This window comes from Ranitomeya imitator, chromosome 4 (assembly GCF_032444005.1).
Source record: "Ranitomeya imitator isolate aRanImi1 chromosome 4, aRanImi1.pri, whole genome shotgun sequence".
Classification (NCBI taxonomy): Eukaryota; Metazoa; Chordata; class Amphibia; order Anura; family Dendrobatidae; genus Ranitomeya; species Ranitomeya imitator.
In genome coordinates, this window is record NC_091285.1 from 307,552,787 (window position 1) to 307,577,334 (window position 24,548).

The window sequence follows — 24,548 nt, forward strand, 5'->3', positions numbered from 1 at the left end:
ATTAAAAATGTCATCTCGGCACGCAAAAAATAAGCCCTCACCCGACCCCAGATCATGAAAAATGGAGACGCTACGAATATCGGAAAATGGTGCTTTTTTTTTTCTTTTAGCAAACTTTGGAATTTTTTTCCACCACTTAGATAAAAAATAACCTAGTCATGTTAGGTGTCTATGAACTCATAATGACCTGGAGAATCATACTGGCAGTTTTAGCATTTAGTGAACCTAGCAAAAAAGCCAAGCAAAAAACAAGTGTGGGATTGCCCTTTTTTTGCAATTTCATCGCACTTGGAATTTTTTTCCCGTTTTCTAGTACACGACATGCTAAAACCAATGATGTTGTTCAAAAGTACAACTCGTCCCGCAAAAAATAAGCCCTCAAAATAAAAAAGTTATGGCTCTGGGAAGGAGGGGAGCGAAAAACGAACACGGAAAAATGGAAAATCCCAAGGCCATGAAGGGTTAATTAAACTATGTTATAAAATTGTATAGATTATGACATTAGTTAGGGATTTACGATGAACATTAATTTGCCCAATGATGGATACAGGACAGTCATGAGCGAGTGTCAGTACCGGAATAATGACGTCCTATGCCTGTCATGACTTTGAACTCACACTGCATGCTTCCAGTGACAGCTCAGTGCCGACAGCTGTCACCCATGCTGTTGGTCCCCAACTCAGATCGCTGTGATCGGTCAGTCATTCTGATCATTGCCTGATCAGAGCTGGAGCGCTGCGCTTCTTATATAGTTCTGATAAAATTCCTGTTTTATCAGAAGGAGATTATCATTAGAGGGCTAGTATTCATGAGCTCTTTATAGGCACACCCTTACCATGGTTGGCAGCTTTCTGTGTACACTATACATAGGTAGAAAGCTGCCAATCAGCAGTGTGTGTGAAGTTATACAGAGCTCAACATTCAGATAACTGCTAGATCTATATTACGTTGTTCCAAGTAGGAGTAGTAAAAACCCTTTAAAGGGGACCTGTCACCAGGTTTGTCCCATGTGAGATGAAAGCACCACCACCTTTCAGCCCTGATATACAGCATTCTAATATACTGACTATATACCCCTGATCTGGCCTGCAACCAAAGAAAAACACCTTTCCATGTACTCACCTGCGGGACGGCCAGGTCTGATGGGCGTCGCTGGTCTTGGTCCGGTGTCTGCCTTCATCTTTCGATGTCGTCCTCCTTCTGTGCTTGGTGTGGATGACGAGTCCTACGTCATCCACACAGAATATTCCCCGGCATCGAGCTCCTGCACAGGCATACTTCGCTGCCCTGATTAGCACTAGAACTACCGATGGAGTCATTTTGACTCCTCACAATTTTTATTTCTCTTCTGTGACTACATTTTTTCGAATTCCGGCTTGAGACTCGGTGACTTTTACTCATTTAGGATGCGAAAAAACATTTTGTGTCAATAAATATTTTTTTTTTTAAACGTACCTTTTTTCAAAATTTACCTTACCAAAGGGTGTCATTTTGACTCCCTACTATACCTTGCTAGTCTTTGTCGCTAAATGTTATTATTTATTTTAGATTTCATTTACTTGTATGTTTAGAATAAATGTTTTATTAGACTTAGAATAATTAGCATTTTTACAAATATACGTGACATACCCAGGACATATACTGTACAGGACAACCAGTCAGTGAACTCTCGAGTGGACTACTTCATTTCTGTAGAGTACGGCCTGCAGTTTTGCTAATATGGCTAGAAGTGTGCTAAAGCCTGACGATATTCTTGCTATTTCGCATTCCATACATTCTATATACATTCTATAAATTAAAGTTACAACAATACCAGGAGGAAGAAACTCTAAAAATAGATGAAAAGAAGCCAGAAGTCAAAATGACTCCATTCGGTAGTTCTAGGGGGGTGACCAGTCCGGTAGTCCTAGTGTTCGGGCAGAGTAAACTACTGCAATGCACGTGCGCCGGGGCTCTTTCACTTTTCACGGCATGTGCACCCTGCAGTAATTTGCACTGCCCTGGTCAGGGCAGAGAAATGCGCCTGTGCAATGGCGCGATGCCACGGAATACTGCGTGGATGGCGTAGGACACATCATCCACACGAAGCATTGAAAGAAGAGAAGAGGCACCAGACCAAAACAGTGACGCGCAATAGACAGCCCGGTAGGTGAGTATAATAATACATGGTTTTCTTTTGTTGCAGGCCGGATCAGGGGCATATATACAGCACATTAGAATACTGTATATCAGGGCTGAAAGGTGGTGGTCTTATCTCACATGGGACAAACCTTGGTGATAGGTCCCCTTAAGTCCCGGATCATCAGTAATATATTTTACCTACATTTCTGAATATTAGGTGCTTTTTTATTAGGCTGCCGTCACACTAGCAGTATTTGGTCAGTATTTTACATCAGTATTTGTAAGCCAAAACCAGGAGTGGGTGATAAATACAGAAGTGGTGCTTATGTTTCTATTATACTTTTCCTCTAATTGTTCCACTCCTGGTTTTGGCTTACAAATACTGATGTAAAATACTGACCAAATACTGCGAGTGTGACCGCAGCCTTAACCTGTAAGCTACCAATGTTTAATCCCTGCTATTTTCTGCACATCATAGATATATTTATGTAAACCCTCTGAACACCAATAACTTGGCTTTACATAGTCTGTAATAAAACATTGGTGTACAAAGGATTAAAAAGGCTTCACCAAGATTTAATCTATTGAGTCCGCATAAAGTATAACTTAGTGATTGCTAGAGTCAGACTGCTTGGACTCCCAGCGATCCAGAAAATGGGGCTTTTCAGAACTTGTGCACTTCCCTCCCGTCATTTCTAGTACATCGCTCAGCTGTATCTGGCATAGAATGAACGCAGTGGACATACTCAGCTTATTTCCCATTCAGATATCGTTCAGAGAACCCAGTTCTCAGAATCGGTTTTAGTCCAAGAGGATGATCAGAACGTTATCCCTTATCTCTACCATCTAGTGACAACGCTCAAGGGGTAGTACTATCCACAAAATCCTATCCCAATATGTAGTAGGTAATAACAATAATATTAGCAAATACCTTCAATTAGGAATGTAGTATAGTTCTTCTAACCTGCACATGGAAGAAGCAACATAGTGAATCAGAAGAACTATGCTGCATTTACTAATATTATTATTATTATTACACCAACTGAATATTGGGACAAGATCACGGAGATGGAAACACCCCTTTAAGGGCATTCCCACACATCCAGATAATTCCAGTACCGGAAAAATCGGTACCGGAATTATCCGTGTCCGTGTGCCCGTGCGTTTCTGTGGCACATCAGTGTGGCACACGTGTGCCGCCCGTGTGCCGATTGGGTACCACACGCACCGTGCAGGAGACAGCGCTAGAGATAAGCACTGTCCCCTGCATCTGGTGCTGAAGCTGCTGCAGAGAAGATATGAATGGCAGCTTCAGCATCACGTGGAGGGAGGGGGGGGACAGCGCTTACTGTAGCGCTGTCTCCTGCACGGCACATGGACTGCACACGGACAGCGTCCGTGTGCGGTACGTGTTTTACACGGACCCATTGACTTTAATGGGTCCGTGTAATCCGTGCGGTCCCACGAACACTGACATGTCTCCGTGTTTTCCAAACGGACACACGGTCCGTGAAAACACGCTGACATGTGCAGAGACACATTGATTTCAATGTGTCTACGTGAGTCAGTGTCTCCGGTACATGAGGAAACTGTCACCTCACGTACCGGAGCCACTGACGTGTGAAACCGGCCTAACAAGAGATGGTAAAAGCTTGCAATTTTTGTTTAGCTTGTGACTAAGTAAGGCTGGGGCTATATAGTGACTTTCGTCATGTGAGAGAGTCTCCCAGACAAGTTGTGTAACCAAAAACATTTGTCCAACTTGTATGCAACTTGCTGTCACGTGCCTAGAGATGTGATTTGTAAAGAAAACCAGAAAAATTACAAACAGGTTGTATGCCAGTCACAAGCAAGTGTGCATGCCATGGCAATGATAAAGGTAAAGAATACTATGCAGTGTAGAAATCTAAGGGTATGTCTCCACGTTCAGGATTACATCTGGATTAGCTGCGGATTGAACACAGCGTACAGCCACAACGTTCAACCCGCAGCTTCCAGATGTTACAGCATAGTGGAGGGGATTTTATGAAATCCCATCTCCACTATGCGTGCGAACACACATCCTGATGCCCTGCATTTCCGTCTTTTTAGATCGCAGCATGTCCGTTTACCGTGTGGCGATGCTACGTTGCCACAAGGTAAATCACAGGGCCCTATGAATGGGGTGCGGATATTCCGGATGTGTGCAATGAACACATCCGGAATCACCGCGCGTTTAGAAGGGGGCGGCGCTTTGGGTGGAGCGGGTTTTCTGCTCCATCAAAAGCGCCGTAATTACGGACCGTGGACACGTACCCTAAGGCTACGTTCCTGTGATGAGTTTTTGGCTAGTTTTGATGTTGCAGAATTTTTGTACTTATATTTCAAATTGGATACTTGTGTTTTTTTAACTGTGTTTTTTCTATAAATCCCACCCACTTTGCTGGATATGTAAGGTGCCCACGATCCGGAACCATCAGCGCTTTGGACTCAGCGTATGTTCACTGCATCCAAAGCGCTGCCGTCTATTAAGCACAGGTGAGTCCGCATATGTTCACTGTGCCGTACAGATTTACTGCATTCAACACATTCTATCGATGTAATTTGTCTAGCAGACTTGCATCTCCAGAAGAGAACCTGACATGCTGCGGCGTGGAAAGATGCACCACATGTCCGTCTCCGCAGGTGAGCAGCGGGTGTCTGTGGACGCGGACCGGGCATGGGATGTATGGGCTGTATCAGCTGGACGCAGTGGGTATGACGCCGCATAAATACGCAGCCTCAAACCTGCAGCATCTCCGGATCGTGTGCACATACTCTAAGATGCTGCGTTTTTAAACACAGCAAAAATATGCAGCATCAAAAACACACCAAAACTCATCGTGGGAACAAAGCCTAAGTACCTGGGCTCATTAGCCTTACTATTAGGACACTTTAACTCTTTCCTCTCTGCACCATGACCCCATTGACAATCATTACATAGGATGATGCATTACCACACGTTATAGCAGCCCTAGCAGGTTTAGGTGCGTTTTTTCGTGCGTTTTTTTTCTCTTTGTCCATGCTAATGTCCTTGAATTTTCAGCAGCAAATATGCAGCAAAAAATAATACCTGTGTTTTTGCTGCGTTTTTTCAACATTCATTCAAGTCAATGGGTGAAAAAAGCTGAAAAAACGCAGCAAACACGCTGAAAGAAGTGAAATACTCTATGTCCAAAAATCGCAGCAAAGCACAAAATACTGATCACACAAAAACCCAATGTGTGTGCATGAGATTTCTGACATCTCATAGGCTCTGCTGGTACTGTAAAAAGCAGCTGAAAATTAGCATAAAAAAGCAGCAAAATAACGCAGCAAAGACGCCCTGTGTGAACTTACCCTTAGGCTGGTGTCATGCACAGCTGGTGCTGCGGCCAGGAGCAGTGCTGAGGGGTAACACTAATGGCAGACACTGGTGCTCAGGGTTAACAGCGCTCCACCACTATGCAGCTCTGTGCTATCAGTCACTCACATAAGGAGGGCACACCCGGACTGCGGAGGGAAGCCCTGAGAGAAATAAAGCCTCCGGTCTACCTTCCGCCAGTGACTGTGTACTGGATGTGTAGCATGGGTGCCTCTGTGGCTACTATGTATGGCTCTGTGACTACCATGGGTGTCTCTGTGGCTACTATGGGTGGCTCTGTGACTACCATGGGTGTCTCTGTGGCTACTATGTGTGGCTCTGTGACTACCATGGGTGTCTCTGTGGCTACTATGTGTGGCTCTGTGACTGCCATGGGTGTCTCTGTGGCTACTATGTGTGGCTACCATGGGTGTCTCTGTGGCTACTATGTGTGGCTCTGTGGCTACCATGGGTGTCTCTGTGACTACTATGTGTGGCTACCATGGGTGTCTCTGTGGCTACTATGTGTGGCTCTGTGACTACCATGGGTGTCTCTGTGGCTACTATGTGTGGCTCTGTGGCTACCATGGGTGTCTCTGTGACTACTATGTGTGGCTACCATGGGTGTCTCTGTGGCTACTATGTGTGGCTCTGTGACTACCATGGGTGTCTCTGTGGCTACTATGTGTGGCTCTGTGGCTACCATGGGTGTCTCTGTGACTACTATGTGTGGCTACCATGGGTGTCTCTGTGACTACTTTGGGTGTCTCTGTGGCTACCATGGGTGTCTCTGTGGCTACCACGGGTGTCTCTGTGACTACCATGGGTGTCTCTGTGGTTACCATCCTTGGGTGGCTCTGTGGCTACTATGTGTGGCCCTATGGCTAGTGTGGGAGACTCTGTGACTACCATGGGTGTCTCTGTGGCTACCACGGGTGTCTCTGTGACTACCATGGGTGTCTCTGTGGTTACCATCCTTGGGTGGCTCTGTGGCTACTATGTGTGGCCCTATGGCTAGTGTGGGAGACTCTGTGACTACCATGGGTGTCTCTGTGGCTACCACGGGTGTCTCTGTGACTACCATGGGTGTCTCTGTGGTTACCATCCTTGGGTGGCTCTGTGGCTACTATGTGTGGCCCTATGGCTAGTGTGGGAGACTCTGTGACTACCATGGGTGTCTCTGTAACTACAATGTGTGCCTCTCTGGCTACTATGGGTGTCTCTGTGGCTACTATGTGTGGCTCTGTGGCTAGTGTGGGAGGCTCTGTGGCTACTATGGGTGTCTCTGTGGCTACTATGTGTGGCTCTGTGGCTACCATGGGTGTCTGTGTATGAGGCTATGGACGTGTGACAGAGGAACCTGCACCATGCTGAGATGAGCAGTGACTAATCGCACACCCGGCCCCAGCACTGGCCGGACAGGATGGGTGTGGAGCCTGCTAGTCACTCTGCTCTCATGACTTGTCCTCACACCTCAGCCGCAGAACGAAGTGAGGAGCCGGAGCACCTCTGCAGCAGGAGGAGGAGGAGGCGGCCCGAGCCTCCTCCTCTGTCTGTGGAAGGGTGGGCTGCTGCCTCCTGCCACAGGGGGATGATTCTCACTCTCCGGAAATGATGAAAATAAGGATTGAAAACGAGAGAGAAGAGTGAGTGAGGGAAGGAGGAAAAGTTTCTTCAGTGAGGTAAAATAAGGCGAAACGAGTGTCTGCTCCGTGTGCTGTGCTGTGCTGTGCCGTGCTGTGCCGGGCGGGAGCTGCATTCCTGCACTGTCTCTGATAATAACACTGACACTCGCTGCTCTCCAGCTAACTCCGTTGCTCATACCCCACCGCTGTGCTGCTCTGCTGGTCGTACCCCTCTACTCTGCTGCTCTGCCTCCTCATACTTCACCGCTCTGCTGCTCTCCAACTAACTAACTAACTCTGCTCTCCTGCTCATACCGCTCCGCTCTGCTGCTCTCCAGCTAACTCTGCTCTGCTGCTCTGTCTCCTCATACCCCTCCTCTCTTCTGCTCTGCCTGCTCATACCCCTCGGCTCTGCCTGCTCATACCCCTCCACTCTGCTGCTCTGCCTGCTCATACCCCTCCACTCTGCTGCTCTGCCTGCTCATGCCCCTCGGCTCTGCCTTCTCATGCCCCTCGGCTCTGCCTTCTCATGCCCCTCGGCTCTGCCTTCTCATGCCCCTCGGCTCTGCCTTCTCATGCCCCTCGGCTCTGCCTGCTCATACCCCTCGGCTCTGCCTGCTCATACCCCTCCACTCTGCTGCTCTGCCTGCTCATACCCCTCCTCTCTTCTGCTCTGCCTGCTCATACTCCTCCACTCTGCTGCTCTGCCTGCTCATACCCCTCCACTCTGCTGCTCTGCCTGCTCATACCCCTCCACTCTGCTGCTCTGCCTGCTCATGCCCCTCGGCTCTGCCTTCTCATGCCCCTCGGCTCTGCCTTCTCATGCCCCTCGGCTCTGCCTTCTCATGCCCCTCGGCTCTGCCTTCTCATGCCCCTCGGCTCTGCCTGCTCATACCCCTCGGCTCTGCCTGCTCATACCCCTCGGCTCTGCCTTCTCATACCCCTCGGCTCTGCCTGCTCATACCCCTCGGCTCTGCCTGCTCATACCCCTCGGCTCTGCCTGCTCATACCCCTCGGCTCTGCCTGCTCATACCCCTCGGCTCTGCCTGCTCATACCCCTCGGCTCTGCTGTTACTCTGCTCTGATACTCTGTCTCCTTATACCAATCTGCCTGCTGATACTGCTCTACTCTGCTGCCCTGTTTTTGATGCCACTCTGCCTCCTGACAATACGATTCTGCTCCTTTTTCCTGTATCACGTCTTCTCGGTCCGATCATTCAGTATAAGGGGGCTATGTTGTATTAGGATCTAGTGTAGGAGAAAGTTCTGTATTGTACAGGTGCAGAGCTGAGTTTATTAGGATCTGTCACTCTGTGTAAGACTGCAGGGAATCCTCCTGTCTCACGGCTAGGTTCACATTGCGTTAGTGCAATCCGTTTAGCGCATACGCTAACGGAATGCGCTAACGCAATGTACAAAAAGGGATTGCGTTCAGCGATCCCACTAGAGCAGATGCCTGATCTGCGCTAGCGAAGAACGGACCCTGAACGCTGCAAGCAGCGTTCGAGGTCCATCCGAAAATAACGGGACATCGCTGACGCATGCCAAAAAAGGCATACATTAGCAATGCGTTAGCGATCCGTTAGCACATTGCAGTCAATGGGTGCGCTAACAGATCCGTTACATAGCATTAATTGCGCCAATTGCACCATGTAACGGATTCCGTTAGCGGACACCCACTAACCCAATGTGAACCTATAGTACATAGGTCAGCGGCTGCAATTCTGCCTGACATTAGATAAGTCTGCTGAGCTCTACCAGTTTGGGCCTGATGAGATAACTGAGAGTCTGGAAAGCTGCCTGTCCTACATGGTAGGAACGGGTCAGCCGTGCGGGACACCTGGGGGAGCGGGCCAGCCGTGCGGGACACCTGGGGGGAGCGGGCCAGCCGTGCGGGACACCTGGGGGGAGCGGGCCAGCCGTGCGGGACACCTGGGGGGAGCGGGCCAGCCGTGCGGGACACCTGGGGGGAGCGGGCCAGCCGTGCGGGACACCTGGGGGGAGCGGGCCAGCCGTGCGGGACACCTGGGGGGAGCGGGCCAGCCGTGCGGGACACCTGGGGGGAGCGGGCCAGCCGTGCGGGACACCTGGGGGGAGCGGGCCAGCCGTGCGGGACACCTGGGGGGAGCGGGCCAGCCGTGCGGGACACCTGGGGGGAGCGGGCCAGCCGTGCGGGACACCTGGGGGGAGCGGGCCAGCCGTGCGGGACACCTGGGGGGAGCGGGCCAGCCGTGCGGGACACCTGGGGGCAGCGGGCCAGCCGTGCGGGACACCTGGGGGCAGCGGGCCAGCCGTGCGGGACACCTGGGGGCAGCTGGCCAGCCGTGCGGGACACCTGGGGGCAGCGGGCCAGCCGTGCGGGACACCTGGGGGCACCGGGCCAGCCGTGCGGGACACTCTTAAAACAGTTCTTGACAGGTGTTTTAGGCCTCATCCATGTTTTTAAGACATGCGTGTTCTGTGGTCTTCACAGGTAGAACATGTACCCAATATAGTTTGTGACTGCACATGTCCATGTTTTTTTGTACATTGTGCGTTTGTGGAAATGTCCATTTATTTTACTGGCATCACAGAAGAAAAGACCGAGTATGGGTCTGTGAAAATCATGGAGAGCACTCGGATGTCATGAGTGTACCATCCGTGTGCAGTCTGTGATTAACACTGTACTGTATAGGAGAAGCTTTGTCATTTATTTATCCATACACTAATCTCTCATGGTAAAAGCTGACACATTGATGAAACCCTGACCTAAAAGACTGACACTTGTACCATGTTTTTTTTTCTTTTAGCGTACATGAACAAACGCGGATGTCTTGGGGTATGTTTCCATGTTCAGGAAATGCTGCGTTTTTGACGCTGCATTGAGCCGCAGCGTCAAAAACACAGCGTCCAGATGTTACAGCATAGTGGGAGGGGGTTTCATGAAATCCCGTCTCCACCATGCAGGAGAAAACGCATGCGGTATAGCCGCGAAAACGCACATGCGGTGTGTTTTTTCAGAATGCAGCATGTTGTTACAATGAGCAAAACACGCAAGAACAGCGCAGGCGACCTGCCAGTGACCTAAGGTGCAGATTTGGTCAGGATTTTACCCGCATAAAATCCTGACCAAATCCTGAAGCAAGCCTGAACGTGGACACATACCCTTAAAGAGGCCTTATGTGCATATTCGGCATGATTACTGCATGTCTGTAGACCTGTATACACTGAGGAATAATGGGTAACAACCTTTGAACTTTTGACTTCCAGGCTCCATATCTCACCATCCACTACTGCTTTGATCATGAGATTACCATCATTTTATACATATATGCTAGCCACCTTAGGGAGAGACCCAAGTTGGGCTAAATGATGTACATAGTGGATGCTTTCCTGAAACGGAAAGTACTTGCAAGCAGCATAATACAAAGAATAGCAGGTTTACCCAGAATCCTTTGCAGTAGGCGGAGCTATGCAAATCATCTCTTTCCACCCCAGTCTAATCCACAGCGCTTGGAACCGCCAAGCGTGCAATGCTGCGGATTAGTTTCTAAATTTACACAGCCAACCAATTCCTACCTGTGGACACGTGTTTCGGGCTTTAGGCCCTCATCAGTACAGGGCTGGAATTGGTTGGCTGTATGGAATGGGGCTCGGTGAGCAAGCGATACATATATGCTAGCCACCTTAGTGAGAGACCCAAGTTGGGCTAAATGTAGCGGGACGAAAGAGACCGAAAAGCCCTCTACTTAAAGGAAATACATCGTGGATGCTTTCCTGAAACGGAAAGTACTTGCAAGCAGCATAATACAAAGAATAGCAGGTTTACCCAGAATCCTTTGCAGTAGGCGGAGCTATGTAAATCATCTAATTCCGCAGCATTGCACGCTTGGCGGTTCCAAGCACTGTGGATTAGACTGGGGTGGAAAGAGATGATTTGCATAGCTCCGCCTACTGCAAAGGATTCTGGGTAAACCTGCTATTCTTTGTATTATGCTGCTTGCAAGTACTTTCCGTTTCAGGAAAGCATCCAGAAAGAGATGATTTGCATAGCTCCGCCTACTGCAAAGGATTCTGGGTAAACCTGCTATTCTTTGTATTATGCTGCTTGCGAGTACTTTCCGTTTCAGGAAAGCATCCACTATGTACATCATTTTATAGACAATCATCTTGGCTATCTCATACATACATTTGACTTGCAACTATTTAGCATATGATTAGTTATGCAGATTCTTGTCATGTCTCTGCATTATTATTGTTTTGCTCCTAAAAATGTAATTTATTTTTTATTATTTTGTTAGTATTTTGTAAATCCATCCTTGGCTTTCAACACTGCCTGTATCCTTCTGTGTATGCTCTCGATCAGATTCAAACATGTCGCTATTGAAATCTGATCCAAGGCCTCTTCTACGCCTTCCCAAAGTTGGTGCTTACTGGTCGCCTCACTTGGGTATGTATTAGTGATGAGCGAATATACTCGTTACTCGAGGTTTCCCGAGCATGCTCGGGTGACCTCCGAGTATTTTAGTGCTCGGAAATTGTTTTCCTCACCACAGCTGAATGATTTACATCTGTTAGCCAGCTTAATTACATGTGGGGATTCCCTAGCAACCAGGCAACCCCCACATGTATTTATGCTGGCTAACAGTTGTAAATCATTCAGCTGAGGTGAGGAAAACTAAATCTCCGAACACTTAAAAATACTCGGAAGAGCCCCGAGCGTGCTCGAGAAATCTCGAGTAACGAGTATATTCGCTCATCACTAGTACGTATACAACTTTTTCTTCAACTCTACTCACAAATGTTCTATTGGGTTGAGATCTGGGGACTGTGAGGGCCAATCCTACTCCTCTACTTCATTGTCATTGAACCATTTCTTTGCCAATTTCAACATATGCTTTGGGTTGTTGTTCTGCTGGAACACTGTCGCCCTTTTCATACCCATAATACCTAGTGTTGTAGGTGTAAGGGGGTGTGCAGGCGGCTGGTTTGGGCCGTGCATTCCTGTGCATGCCTACCTAATGAAACTGTGTACATTTTGTGTTTACTGTGTGCTCTGTGTAATATATGATAGCTGATACTATAATATAAAATAGGGACAGTCAGTGGCAGTGGTAGGTAAGCGTTGGTAAGGGTTATGGCAGTGTAGTTGCCGATTAGAAACACTGGGGGGCACTATAGAGTTAGTCTAAGTTCACATTTGCGTTGTGCGCCGCAGCGTCGTCGCCGCAACGCACAACGCAAACAAAAACGCAGCAAAACGCATGCACATGCGGCCCATGCGGCGCCAATGTTAAAAGATAGGGCCGCACGACGCATGCGTTTTTGAAAAGGTCGGCCTCCCGAAAAATGCAACATGTTGCGTTTGACGCGCCCAGGCAGGTGCGCCCTAACGCCGCATGCGGCGTAAAACGCAACAAAACACAACGCATGCACATGCGGCCCCAATGTTAAAGATAGGGCCGCACGACGCATGCATTTTGTTGCGGTGGCGACGCTGCGGCGCAAACCGCAAATGTGAACGTACCCTTAGTTCTGTGTTCATGTATTACTAAAATAAAGCGTTTTGCAACTTTTCAAAAATACCTGTCTTTGTCCATGGAGGCGGGTCTGAAGCCTCCTCTGTGAAGCGCCCAACTGCCGTCACTCATCTCTTCTGGGGCGATGGTCGCCGCCCCCTGCGCGCTGTTTTCTTCTGAAATCCGGCGCTTGCCCTGTGCGTGCCTGCCTGGGGCAGGCGCAGTGTTCATTGGCCATCATAGCTCTCAGATGCCGGGTTCCTGACTGCGCCTGTGCGGGCAGTGCGGCCACCCTGTTACTGAATCCCCGCCCCGCACTGTTATGCATTATGCACAGTGCGGGGCTGGGATTCCTGGGCAGATTCCTGCACAGACCGACGCTGGAAGGCGGGGAACCTGGTGGAGCGTCTGACAAGCGCAGTGCGCATGCCCAGGAATCCCAGCCCCGCACTGTGCATAATGCATAACACAGTGCGGGGAGCGGATTCAGTAACAGGGTGGCCGCACCGCCCGCACAGGCGCAGGCAGGAACCCGGCATCTGAGAGCTATGACTGCCAATTCTCACTGCGGATTTAAGAAGAACAGCGCACAGGGGGCGACGACCATCGCCCCAGAAGTGCTTTTTTCCTACAGGTAAATAGACTATTTGTAGGTGACTGGTTCCATTTCAACAGTTGGCAGAAACTTATTTTTTGTTATTTTGAATGATAGGTTTCCTATTTGTCTTGTACGAAAGAGATGAGTTCAGGGGCATAGCTGTAAAGGGTGCAGCTTTAGCATTCCCTTCTGGGCCCACCTTTCAAGGGCTGCTAAGGTTACAGTTAGCGGCATTCTTCTGTTTACTAAACTCTTCTGAAGTGTCTCTGCTAGTTTAGGCTGTCTAGTATTTGTAGTATGTGGTAGACATATGTCTTTATGTGCCGCTATTGGAACAGTCCAATTTCAGCTCCGTGCCCAGTTCGGTGTAGATGTTGATTGCTGCATACACTACAGCCATGTACTAGAGTCTGATTCCATACTTCATCATTTAAAGTGAACCTGTCAGCAGAATTTTGCTCAGTAAACTACAGACGCTGTCAGGTTGCTGCTGTTATACTGATTAATAGGGTTGAGCGAAACGGGTCGGCCAGATTCAGAAGTCGCCGACTTTTGGCAAAGTCGGGTTTCATGAAACCCGACCCGACCCCTGTTTGGGGTCGGCCATGAGGTCGGTGATCTTCTGAATCTGGTATCGGAATTCCGATACCGAGTTCCGATATGTTTGCAATATCGGAAATCGGTATCGGAATCCATATTTAAGTGTAAAATAAAGAATTAAAATAAAAAATATTGCTAAACTCACCCTCTGACGCGCCCTGGTACTAACCGGCAGCCTTGCTTCCTTAGAATCAGCGCGTGAAGGGCCTTAGATGACGTCGCGTCCGAGGGTGAGTATATACCTAATAGGAATATACTCACCCTCGGACGCGCCCTGCTTCTTTCCGGCAGCCTTCCTTCCTAAGAATCAGCGCTTGAAGGACCTTCGGTGACGTCGCGGCTTGTGATTGGTCGCGCGACCAATCACAAGCTACGACGTCATCTAAGGCCCTTCACGCGCTGATTCTAAGGAAGCAAGGCTGCCGGTTAGTACCAGGGCGCGTCAGAGGGTGAGTATAGCAATATTTTTTATTTTAATTCTTTATTTTACACTTCAATATGGATCTCAGGGCCTGAAGGAGAGTTTCCTCTCCTTCAGACCCTGGGAACCATTGGAAACCCAATGCACTGCATTGGGTTTCGAGTTTCGGCCGACCCCGACCCTGACTTTTACATAGGATCGGCCGATTTCACTCGACCCGACTTTTGAAAAAGTCGGGTTTCGTGAAACCCGACCCGATCCTATAAAAGTAAAAGTCGCTCAACCCTACTGATTAACATGATGCCTGGGGTGAAGAAATCTGTCTTGTGGTTCTTGTATAATCAGTGTTAGGCCGGCGTCACACTACCGTGTTTTACGGACGTAAGAGAGGTTCTGAAAATACGGATTGCATATGGTACAATGCTTCTCTATGCCCCTGCTCCTATCAGCCGTATTTTACTGATCCGCATTATACGGTCTTCTACGGCCGTAGAAAATCGCAGCATGCTGCGTTTGTCACCGTATTGCGCAAAAAATATGCCAATGAAAGTCTATGGGGGCGAGAAAAATACGGATTACACACGGACCAGCAATGTGACTTGCGAGAAATACGCAGCGGTGTTCTATAGAAAAGCCGGCAATTCAGTGTGGTGTATAGTAAAATCACACTGACAGAATAGAATAGGTAGAATAAATGTGTACACATAGTATAGGGGTATATATATGTCAGTGAGACACATATATGTATATATATTAATATTTCATACAGCGCTAGATGGCAGAAAAGCCGGTAATTCAATTGCCGGCTTGTGCTATCTCCTTCCCAAACTCGACATGATATGAGACATGGTTTACATACAGTAAACCATCTCATATCCCCATTTTTTTTGCATATTCCTCACTACTAATGTTAGTAGTGTATATTATCATAGTCCTTAATAATTAGTGGCTCATACGTCACTTCAACAAGTATATATAACCATAATCCTCTAGGAAGATTACCGAACAGAGGATAAGAAGTAAAATGAACAATAAGTAAAGTTTAAAAATAACAGTTTATTGATACATCTTAAAAGAAGGCAAAAGGAAGAGGGAAAGGGAAGGGGGGGTGAACTGGACCAAAAGAAAAAATGAAAAAAGACAAAAAATGGGACTTCCAAGTGGTAAAGGGAGAGGGAAGCCAGCAAAAATAAATCTACATACACAATAAAGCATGCATCATAAGGATAAATGTCCCCTCCAAAGCTATGAGGTCTATGTAACACAAGTGTGCCTACCAAAAACTGGTTAATGTAGACCAAACATAAAAACAGGCATAAACTACTACCTACATATATGAGTCATAATGGTGATGCATATGGAAGGCGGGAGAGGCCATTTTTTGTCTTTTTTCATTTTTTCTTTTGGTCCAGTTCACCCCCCCTTCCCTTTCCCTCTTCCTTTTGCCTTCTTTTAAGATGTATCAATAAACTGTTATTTTTAAACTTTACTTATTGTTCATTTTACTTCTTATCCTCTGTTCGGTAATCCCCCTAGAGGATTATGGTTATATATAATGTTAGTAGTGTGTATGTGCAAAATATCCCCCCTGAGGAAGCGGCGTGTTTACGCTGCGAAACGCGCGTCGGGGTGTACCCACCGGTGGGACCCCTTCATCTCTCCCCCCCCCCCACCTGCATAGGTAAGCATACAACACAGTACTCATTGTTGGTGCAGGGGTTACTTTAGCTATTAGTGCACACTGGCTTCATACTCTGTACTAGGCATTGTTACAGCGGTGATTCCTTCTCCCATGTCATTACTCTTACCATATGGTACGCTGTACACAGCTCAGGTTCTACCGTTATTTTAGGGGCCATTATGGCTGTTACTATGCACTTGCTTCATATCTGTTGTTAGGTCCTGTGTACGGTTTTTCATGCATGGGCTAGGCGTTACCGCTGTCGCAGGGGTTACCCTTGCTGTTAGTGTGCACTTGGTTTTTACTTCTTGCGAGACTTTGTTATTATTGTGACCCCTTTTTTTTCCATATACCTATCTGTTATTGTATGGTGCTTACCGTTTACAGCTACATTACGACCATCTATTACATTACGCTGGGGTGGCGAGATGTAGGGTGTTTTTCTCCCTCTTCTCATGTTATGTCGTGGTTTACAATGTAATTTCTACTGATGTCCAATAATTTTTAAACCCCTTTGTATTAATAAAGATTGTTCTATTTATATCTTTCCTATATGCTCCCGCTTCTCCTTTCTTCTTATATTTAGCATTTGGAGCGAATAGATAGATAGATCTATCTCTATCTATCTGGGTTATTACCACATACACTAGTTCGTTTTCCCAGATTTCATTAATATGTATTCGGTATCCTGGTTGGCAAAATTTGGGGGCTCTAGCTATTAATTTAAAGGGTTAAATCGCAGAAAAAATTGGCATGGGCTCCCGCGCAATTTTCTTCGCCAGAATGGTAAAGCCAGTGACTGAGGACAGATATTAATAGCCTGGAGAGGGTCCAAGGTTATTGCCCCCCCCCCCCCCCCCCTGGCTAAAAACATCTTCCCCCAGCCACCCCAGAAAAGGCACATGTGGAAGATGCGCCTATTCTGGCACTTGGCCACTCTCTTCCCATTCCCGTGTAGCAGTGGGATATGGGGTAATGAAGGGTTAATGTCACCTTGTTATTGTAAGGTGACATTAAGCCAGATTAATAATGGAGAAGCGTCAATTATGACACCTATCCATTATTAATCCAATAGCATGAAATGGTTAAAAACACACACACACACACACACACACACACACACACACACACACTTGCACTTAAAAATAATAAACCAACAATATCTCATACCTTCCGTCGATATGTCCCACGATGTAAATCCATCTCAAGGGGTTAAATTATTTTACAGGCAGGAGCTCTGCTATAATGCAGCTGTGCTCGTGCCTGTAAAACCCCAGCGAATGAATGGAAAGTAGGTCAATGAAAATATTCTGAAAAGTTCCCACGAAAAAAACGCATCATGTGCACAAAAATTGGGGAATGCATTCTAAATGATGGGATGCATAATGTATGCGTTTTTTTCGCGTTTTTATAGCGAAAAAGCACAAAAAAACTGCAACGTGTGCACACAGCCTAATGTGCAAATGTGGCTGCAGATTAGTGAATCCTCACACTGCGCACTCTGAGGGTTCTCCGGCTCCAGGACCATTAGGCTATATATTTATTTATTTGTAATGTCACATGTCAACTAGATGTGTGTGATCTTGCTCAATGCAAATTAATTGAGCAAGACCACATGACTACCCGCTTCCGGCACTGGAGAATCCTCACAGGCCGAGATGTTAGGATTCATAAGTCTGCAGTCGCATAGTGTCTGCAGACTTGTAGATTAAAACCTTTCACAAACTTTTACAATGTAAATTCCTATCTATGAATAGCTGCAAAAATGCAGATCATAGCGTTGTTTTTTCTTTTTTCTTCACTCGTTATGATGTTATAAGGCACTGAAATTACTGGCACCTTATGAGTTATCACCACTTTGAAGCTCTGATGCCACTGTATACCCCTGCTTCCAGCTCATCACTGACCTGTGAGTATCTGGAGCAAGATGTTCCTGTTAGATGCGCTAGGAGCAGAGGCTGTATCAGCTCATGTAGTAAAGAAAAATGGGGCTGACAGCACTCACACAGAAGGGCGCTCGTTCCTTGGTCCAGGGAACCAACCTGGATATACGTGTAATCCAAAGAGAAGAGATGAACAGCGCTCCAAATCAGCTCAGTCACGTGAGACAAAGTTCTAACATCGCTATGGACAATTTCTTTCAATCAGAACTGTGGGTGCATACTCTTCCTAGGCTAGGATGCTGGCTTTTTATGGCAGGACAGTGTCTTAGTGGGTTGAAAGTATTGGGTTGACTAAAATAAACAGCCCAGGTGAATGACAAAATAATTAACCCATAAGGTGCTAGTAATTTCAGTGCCTTGTATCTCCACAACTTGGTGGAGAAAAAAAAAGTTATGATTAGTCATGGTCAAACCCAAACAGTAAAGTTCGGGGTCCCGAACACCCACTGTTCAGGCACAGACCCCAAACACAGACTTCTGCAGGAAGTCCATGTTACTATTCAGGTTCGGTATCACGAGCATCAGGTGTTTCCCTGTCATCTGCTGCCTGATAGTGTGAGAAACATCGGTGGTTCTGATCGACGATAAGATCATTACTGCCAGTCAGAGAGCTGCTATGAATGGGGTTAGGTTTTGGGTACTGTTCAGGTACCCAAACTTTTTTTTTTTTTATCTGTTAGGCAGAACCCGCTGGACCTGAACTTTCAGGGGATCGCCCGTCACTAGTTTTGACCTACATTCATGCAGCTGTATGCAAGAATGTACAACTCATAATGTAAATGTTTGTGAAAGATCCTCTTTAAAGCGGTTTATTGGGAAACGTTTATACCCATCCACAAGCTTTTATTTCCAAGAACAAAATGGAGTGGTTGGTTAGACGCTCATCTGCCATTCTTTGCCAGGAAAAGCCAAGCATGTTCCTTGTCGTTCCCATAGGGAATTAATTCAGCTATGGTTGAGAATGTTCACAATCTCTGCAGCATAAAGGGGTATAAGTTAATTGCTAAGTGAAAAGTACGCTGAGCCTGTTAGCCATTCCAGTCAGTAGTGATTGTTAGGATTAGAAAGACTCCAAGGGGTGAACCCACTGGACCACGACAGAGAACCTTCCCAGGGCGAGTAGACCAGGTAAACCACCCCCTATACAGGGAACGTTAGGAGCAGGCCCAGGAGAGACTACTGCTACGGCAGCTGGTACCAAAGAAGAGAAGACTAGTTAAGTGGAAATGTAGGAATATGCGGAAAAAACAGAGAAGAAGGCAGTAACAAAAGACACGGGCAACGGAGAGAAGAGTGACAGACCGGAATACTAGGTGGAGACACAGGAACACGGATGAGAGTAAGGCAGCAGACTGGTACGGCAGGAACACTGGAATAGTGAAGCGACAAAGGTAATGGGCGACCAGGACGGATTACTGGGAGAAGACACTGGAACACGGACGACGGTGAGACAGCAGACTGGAACTGCAGGTAAGCAGGAATACTGGAGAGACGGAGGTAATGGATGACCTGGACCAAAAGGAAAACCAGAAGAGGGACAAAGGTAAGGCACAAGAGAATCCACAAGGTAAAACGGAAGGAAGACTGAAGAGTATGCCGGAAGAAGAGGGCCAGAGTCACTTGCAATAGACAAATGATAATCAGGCACCGCCAAGCGGAAGAGGCGGCCTGATAAGCAGAGCAGCAGCATGCATGCATACCTTCCAGGTCAGAGTCCTCCAGAGGAATAGAGATGAGCGGAAGGAGAGGCTGAATTCAAGGAGGTGAGTGTGCGCGTGCGCACCCGACCAGAAGCAGGCCGGCTGCGCGAGCAGGAGAGAAGATGCCGAAGAAGGAGCAGGACCACGCCGGGACGCCGTGGGGCGGTAAGTAAGAAGGGGTACCCGGAGAGGCGCGGTGACGGCGTGACAGTGATGAGCAAGTGTACTCGTTGCTCGGATTTTCCCAAGCACGCTCGGGTGACCTCCGAGTATTTGTTGGTGTTCGGAGATTTAGTTTTCATCACGGCAGCTGAATGATTTACAGCTATTAGCCAGGCTGAGTATATGTGGGGGTTGCCTGGTTGCTACGTAATCCCCACATGTAATCAAGCTGGCTAATAGCTGTAAATCATGCTGCTGAGGCGATGAAAACTTAATCTCCGAGCAGTCATAAATACTCGGAGACCACCCGAGCGTGCTCGGGGAAAACCCGAGCAACGAGTACACTCGCTCATCACTACCAGTTAGCATATATGGTTAAAATTCAGTTTCTACCAGAAGAAGACAGCAATTGGGGTACTAAAGGTGTAAATTGTTTGCTTCTTTTATGTTGGCTTCAGCTGACTCTCTTTAGTCAAGAGGTTTAGGGGTTTAAAAGGGCTACAAGTTTGCAGTCACTCTGTTTGACTGCAGACTTGTGAGTCCACACATCTCGTACAATGCATACTGTGAGGATTTTGGCCGGTGCCACAGGAGCAGGTGTTCATATGGCCGCGAATGTGATTTTCATACTTCCGACCAACTTCTGAATAGACGTGTCCAGCATTGCCCAGTACACTTGCATTAGTAGAGGACGTGCACGTTTAGTCGGCATGTGACCACATGTATGCAAATCATATACTTGCAGACATAAGTATTTGATCATCTACCAACCAGCAAGATTTCTGTCTCTCACAGACCTGTTAGTTTTTCTCCTACTCTGCACTCATTATCTGTATTAATTGCACCTGTTTGAACTACATTCCTGTATAAAAGACACCTGTCCACACACTCAATCACACCCTAACTCTTAACCATGGGCAAGACCAAAGAGCTCTCTAAGGACACCAGGGACAAAATTGTGGATCTGCACACGGCTGGGATGAGCTACAGAACAATAGAAAAGCAGCTTGGTGAGAAGGCAATAACTGTTGGCATAATTATTACAAAATGGAAGAAACACAAGATGACTGTCAATCTTCCTTGGTCTGCGGCTCCCTGCCCAGAACTACATGGGAGGACCTGGTCAATGACCTGAAGAGAGCTGGGACTACAGTCTCATTACCATTATTAACGCACTATGCAGTCATAGATTAAAATACTGCAGGGCACATAAGGTGCCCCCTGCTCACACAAGCACATGTCCAGTCCTGTTTGAAGTTTGCCAGTGACCATATGAATGATCCAGAGGAGGCCTGGAAGAAGGTCATGTGGTCAGATGAGACCAAAATAGAAGTTTGTGGTATCCAATTCTATTGCCGTGTTTGGAGGAAGAAGGATAAGTACAAGAACACCATCTCAATCGTGAAGCATGGTGAGGAAAACCTCATACTTTGGGGTTGTTTTTTTGCTGCAAAAGGGACCTGGATGACTTCACCATATTAAAGGTAGGTTAGATAGGGTCATGTATCGTGAGATTTTGGCCAACAAGCTCCTTCCCTAAGTAAGAGCATTGAAGATGGGCCATGATTGGGTCTTCCAGCATGAAAATGACCCGAAACACACAGCCAAGGCAACTAAGTAGTGGCTCCGTAAGAAGCATTTCATAGTCCAGGAGTGGCCTAGAAAATATTTGGAGGGAGCTGAAACTCAATGTTGCCCAGAAAGAACCCGGAAACCTGAAAGCTCTGGAGAAGATCTGTATGGAGGAGTGGGTCAAACTTATTCAAGAACTACAGGAAACATCTGACCTCAGTAATTGCAAACAAAGGTTTCTATACCAAATCTTAAGTTCTGTTTTTCTTTTGTATCGAATATTTATTTCATGCAATAAAATGCAAATTAATTATGTAAAAATCATACAATGTGATTTTCTGTTTTTAGATTTTGTCACAGTTAAAGTGTACCTACGATAAAAATGACAGACCTTTTCATTCTTTGTAGGTGGGAAAATTTACAAAATCGGCAGTTTATCAAATACCGTATATACTCGTGTATAAGTTGAGTTTTTCAGCATATTTTTCTTGTGATGCAAAAGCCCCCCTTGGCTTATGCACGAGTCACGGTATAGAAAGCTGGCAGAGCAGTGGGTGCCAGGAGCCAGCGCACACATCATACTCGCCTACCTGCGCGCCCTTGGTGCTGGCACTGCATCTCATTCCAGCTGCCGGTGCCTGCCTGCAACTCTTCCTGTCCTCTTCAGTCACGTGGTACCCCTCATTAAGGTGATGAATATGGACGCGAGCCCACTCCCATAGGTGTGGAGCGCATATTCATCACCTTAATGAGCGGTACCACGTTGTCCCCAGAGTACGGGAAGAGCTGCAGGCAGGCGCCGGCGGACGGAACGAGATGCAGTGCCAGCACCGAGGGTGCGCAGGAGTATGATTTTTTTTTTTTTTCAATTGGAAGCAGGGATAAGGGATAAGGCAGCATGCATACAGGGGCAGAACTGGGGGAGGCATGCTTACAGGGACTGAATTGGGAGGCATGCTTACAGGGACTGAATTGGGAGGCATGCATACGGGGACGAAGCGGGGGAGGCATGCATACGGGGACGGAACGGGGGAGGCATGCATACGGGGACGGAACGGGGAGGCATGCATACGGGGACGGAACGGGGGAGGCATGCATACGGGGACGGAACGGGGGAGGCATGCATACGGGGACGGAACGGGGGAGGCATGCATACGGGGACGGAACGGGGGAGGCATGCATACGGGGACGGAACGGGGGAGGCATGCATACGGGGACGGAACGGGGGAGGCATGCATACGGGGACGGAACGGGGGAGGCATGCATACGGGGACGGAACGGGGGAGGCATGCATACGGGGACGGAACGGGGGAGGCATGCATACGGGGACGGAACGGGGGAGGCATGCATACGGGGACGAAACGGGGAGGCATGCATACGGGGACGGAACGGGGGAGGCATGCATACGGGGACAGGGATGAGGAGACAATGCATACTCCGCTTATATTCGAGTGAGTGAGCTTACCCAGTTTTATGTGGCAAAAGTAGGTGCCTCTGCTTATACTCGGGTCGGCTTATACTCGAGTATATACGGTAATTATTTTCACCACTGTAGTCCTGCATATTCATGAGCTCTGTATAACCCCACCTCCACCACTGATTCAGTTTTCTGAATATGCACAGTGTACACAGCTGTCAACCAATGGTGTTAGCGGGGTTATACACAAACTCCATAATCAGACTGCTGTATTTGCAGCAGGTAAAATAATGATTTTATCAAAACTGCACAAGCACCCTAATAAATAATCCATCACTGGAATGAGTGTGTGCCACATCAATCCTGCTCTCAGATGGGGCATCAAAAACCTGGTGAGAAATTATTTATATGTTTTTTTTCATTAATTTTTAAAGATCCCTTGGAAAGAATGGCATTCTTGGAGGGTATCTGTATGAATTTTACAAGTAGTGACCCTTTCGTTCTTTCGGAAGGGAATTTGTGGGGATTTTAACCCAACCACAGTGGATTTTCTTAGATTCAACTGATTGCTTAGACCTCTTTCACACTTCGTCTTTTTAGATCCGTCACAATGCGTCGTTTTGGGAAAAAAAACGCATCCTGCAAATGTGCCTGCAGGATGCGTTTTTTTCCTATAGACTTGTATTGCCGACGGGACCGTCGTGCACTGGATGCATCGTGTTTTGGCGGACCGTCGTCACGAAAAATCGTTCAAGGGAACGTTTTTTTCGTACGTTGCATCCTGCACTTTGGAGATCTCTAGCTCCTCCCAGGGACTTAAGAATGGGCAACGGATGCGTTGAAAAACTGCATCCGCTGGCCACGTTGTGCCGAATTTTAACAATGTTCGTCGGTACGTCGCACCGACGCTTAGCTATGGCCGCGTACCGACGGAAATGTGAAAGAAGCCTTAGTTAGCAGGTTAGCCATGTAAACGTGAACCTCCCATGCAGCTGTCGTGCATTGAAAATCTGCTGCAAATACTTTCCATGTGAATTTGGCCCTGCAGGTGCTGGTAGACCAACTAGTCACACTTATATTTGTATACTACATATAGATGGCGGTGGTCTATGTGCATGCTCATCATTTTTGTATTTTTTTGTATAATCAGTACTGTTTTTTTTTTTTTTTTTTCTTTTTTATGCAGTGATTTCTACAGATTTGTCTTTGGTTACATTGTGTTTCTTGGGGAGAGACCTGGCAGATGTCCCAAGTGAAAGAACCTTTTCCTCCAGGGCCTACAGGGCCTGAACAAGATACTTCAGCTGAAGACAGCCTCTTGATCTCCATCCCCCTGGGTAAATCTCTGAAACATTTGTATGCATGTCTTGTCTTCCCTGCTTTGTTTATGCACTTCCTTGAAATGTACATACATTTAACCCTAAAATATGTCAGGGAATAACTACCGTCCTACAGGAACATTTTCCAGATTGGCAAGGTGTAGTTGTTGGCTTCCTGTCACCACCATACAGTTTAGAAATGCCTAACAGTAACAAAATATAGCAAAGTTTGACAAAATCACCTTGTGTACCCCCTAAGGTAGAATAATGGCGGACCATTCCTAGGAACTTTACACGGTGTCATCCCTATGTTACTCTTTTTGGAAATGTATGCATACATGGTTCTCCTTGTCAGTAGGTTATATGCCTACACTAAGCTCTTATTGAATATTTGAGTTTGTATGGACATGTAATTTTGTCAAGGAAAATAATAATACCCTTTTATCATTTAATGCATATAGTTACAAAGTATAATTAAAGTGACAGCAGAACACAAAGTTCTTTATAAAAGAGAGGTCCCATAAATCTAT

The 24,548-nt window shown here is 47.1% G+C and overlaps 1 protein-coding gene across 4 annotated transcripts in view; it reads left to right on the forward strand.

The window, feature by feature from the left end:
* MDFIC (MyoD family inhibitor domain containing) overlaps nucleotides 1-24,548 on the forward strand; it is a 198,338-nt gene that overhangs the window by 12,300 nt on the left and 161,490 nt on the right. For 2 of the 4 annotated variants that reach the window (XM_069764832.1, XM_069764835.1), the window contains exons 1-2: nucleotides 6,970-7,164; nucleotides 23,886-24,036. In XM_069764832.1, the coding sequence (XP_069620933.1) occupies nucleotides 23,943-24,036 (94 nt within the window). In that variant the 5' untranslated portion in view covers nucleotides 6,970-7,164; nucleotides 23,886-23,942. Of the gene's footprint in view, nucleotides 1-6,969; nucleotides 7,165-23,885; nucleotides 24,037-24,548 lie in introns of those variants that run through there. The other 2 variants (XM_069764833.1, XM_069764834.1) reach the window with 2 other exon arrangements.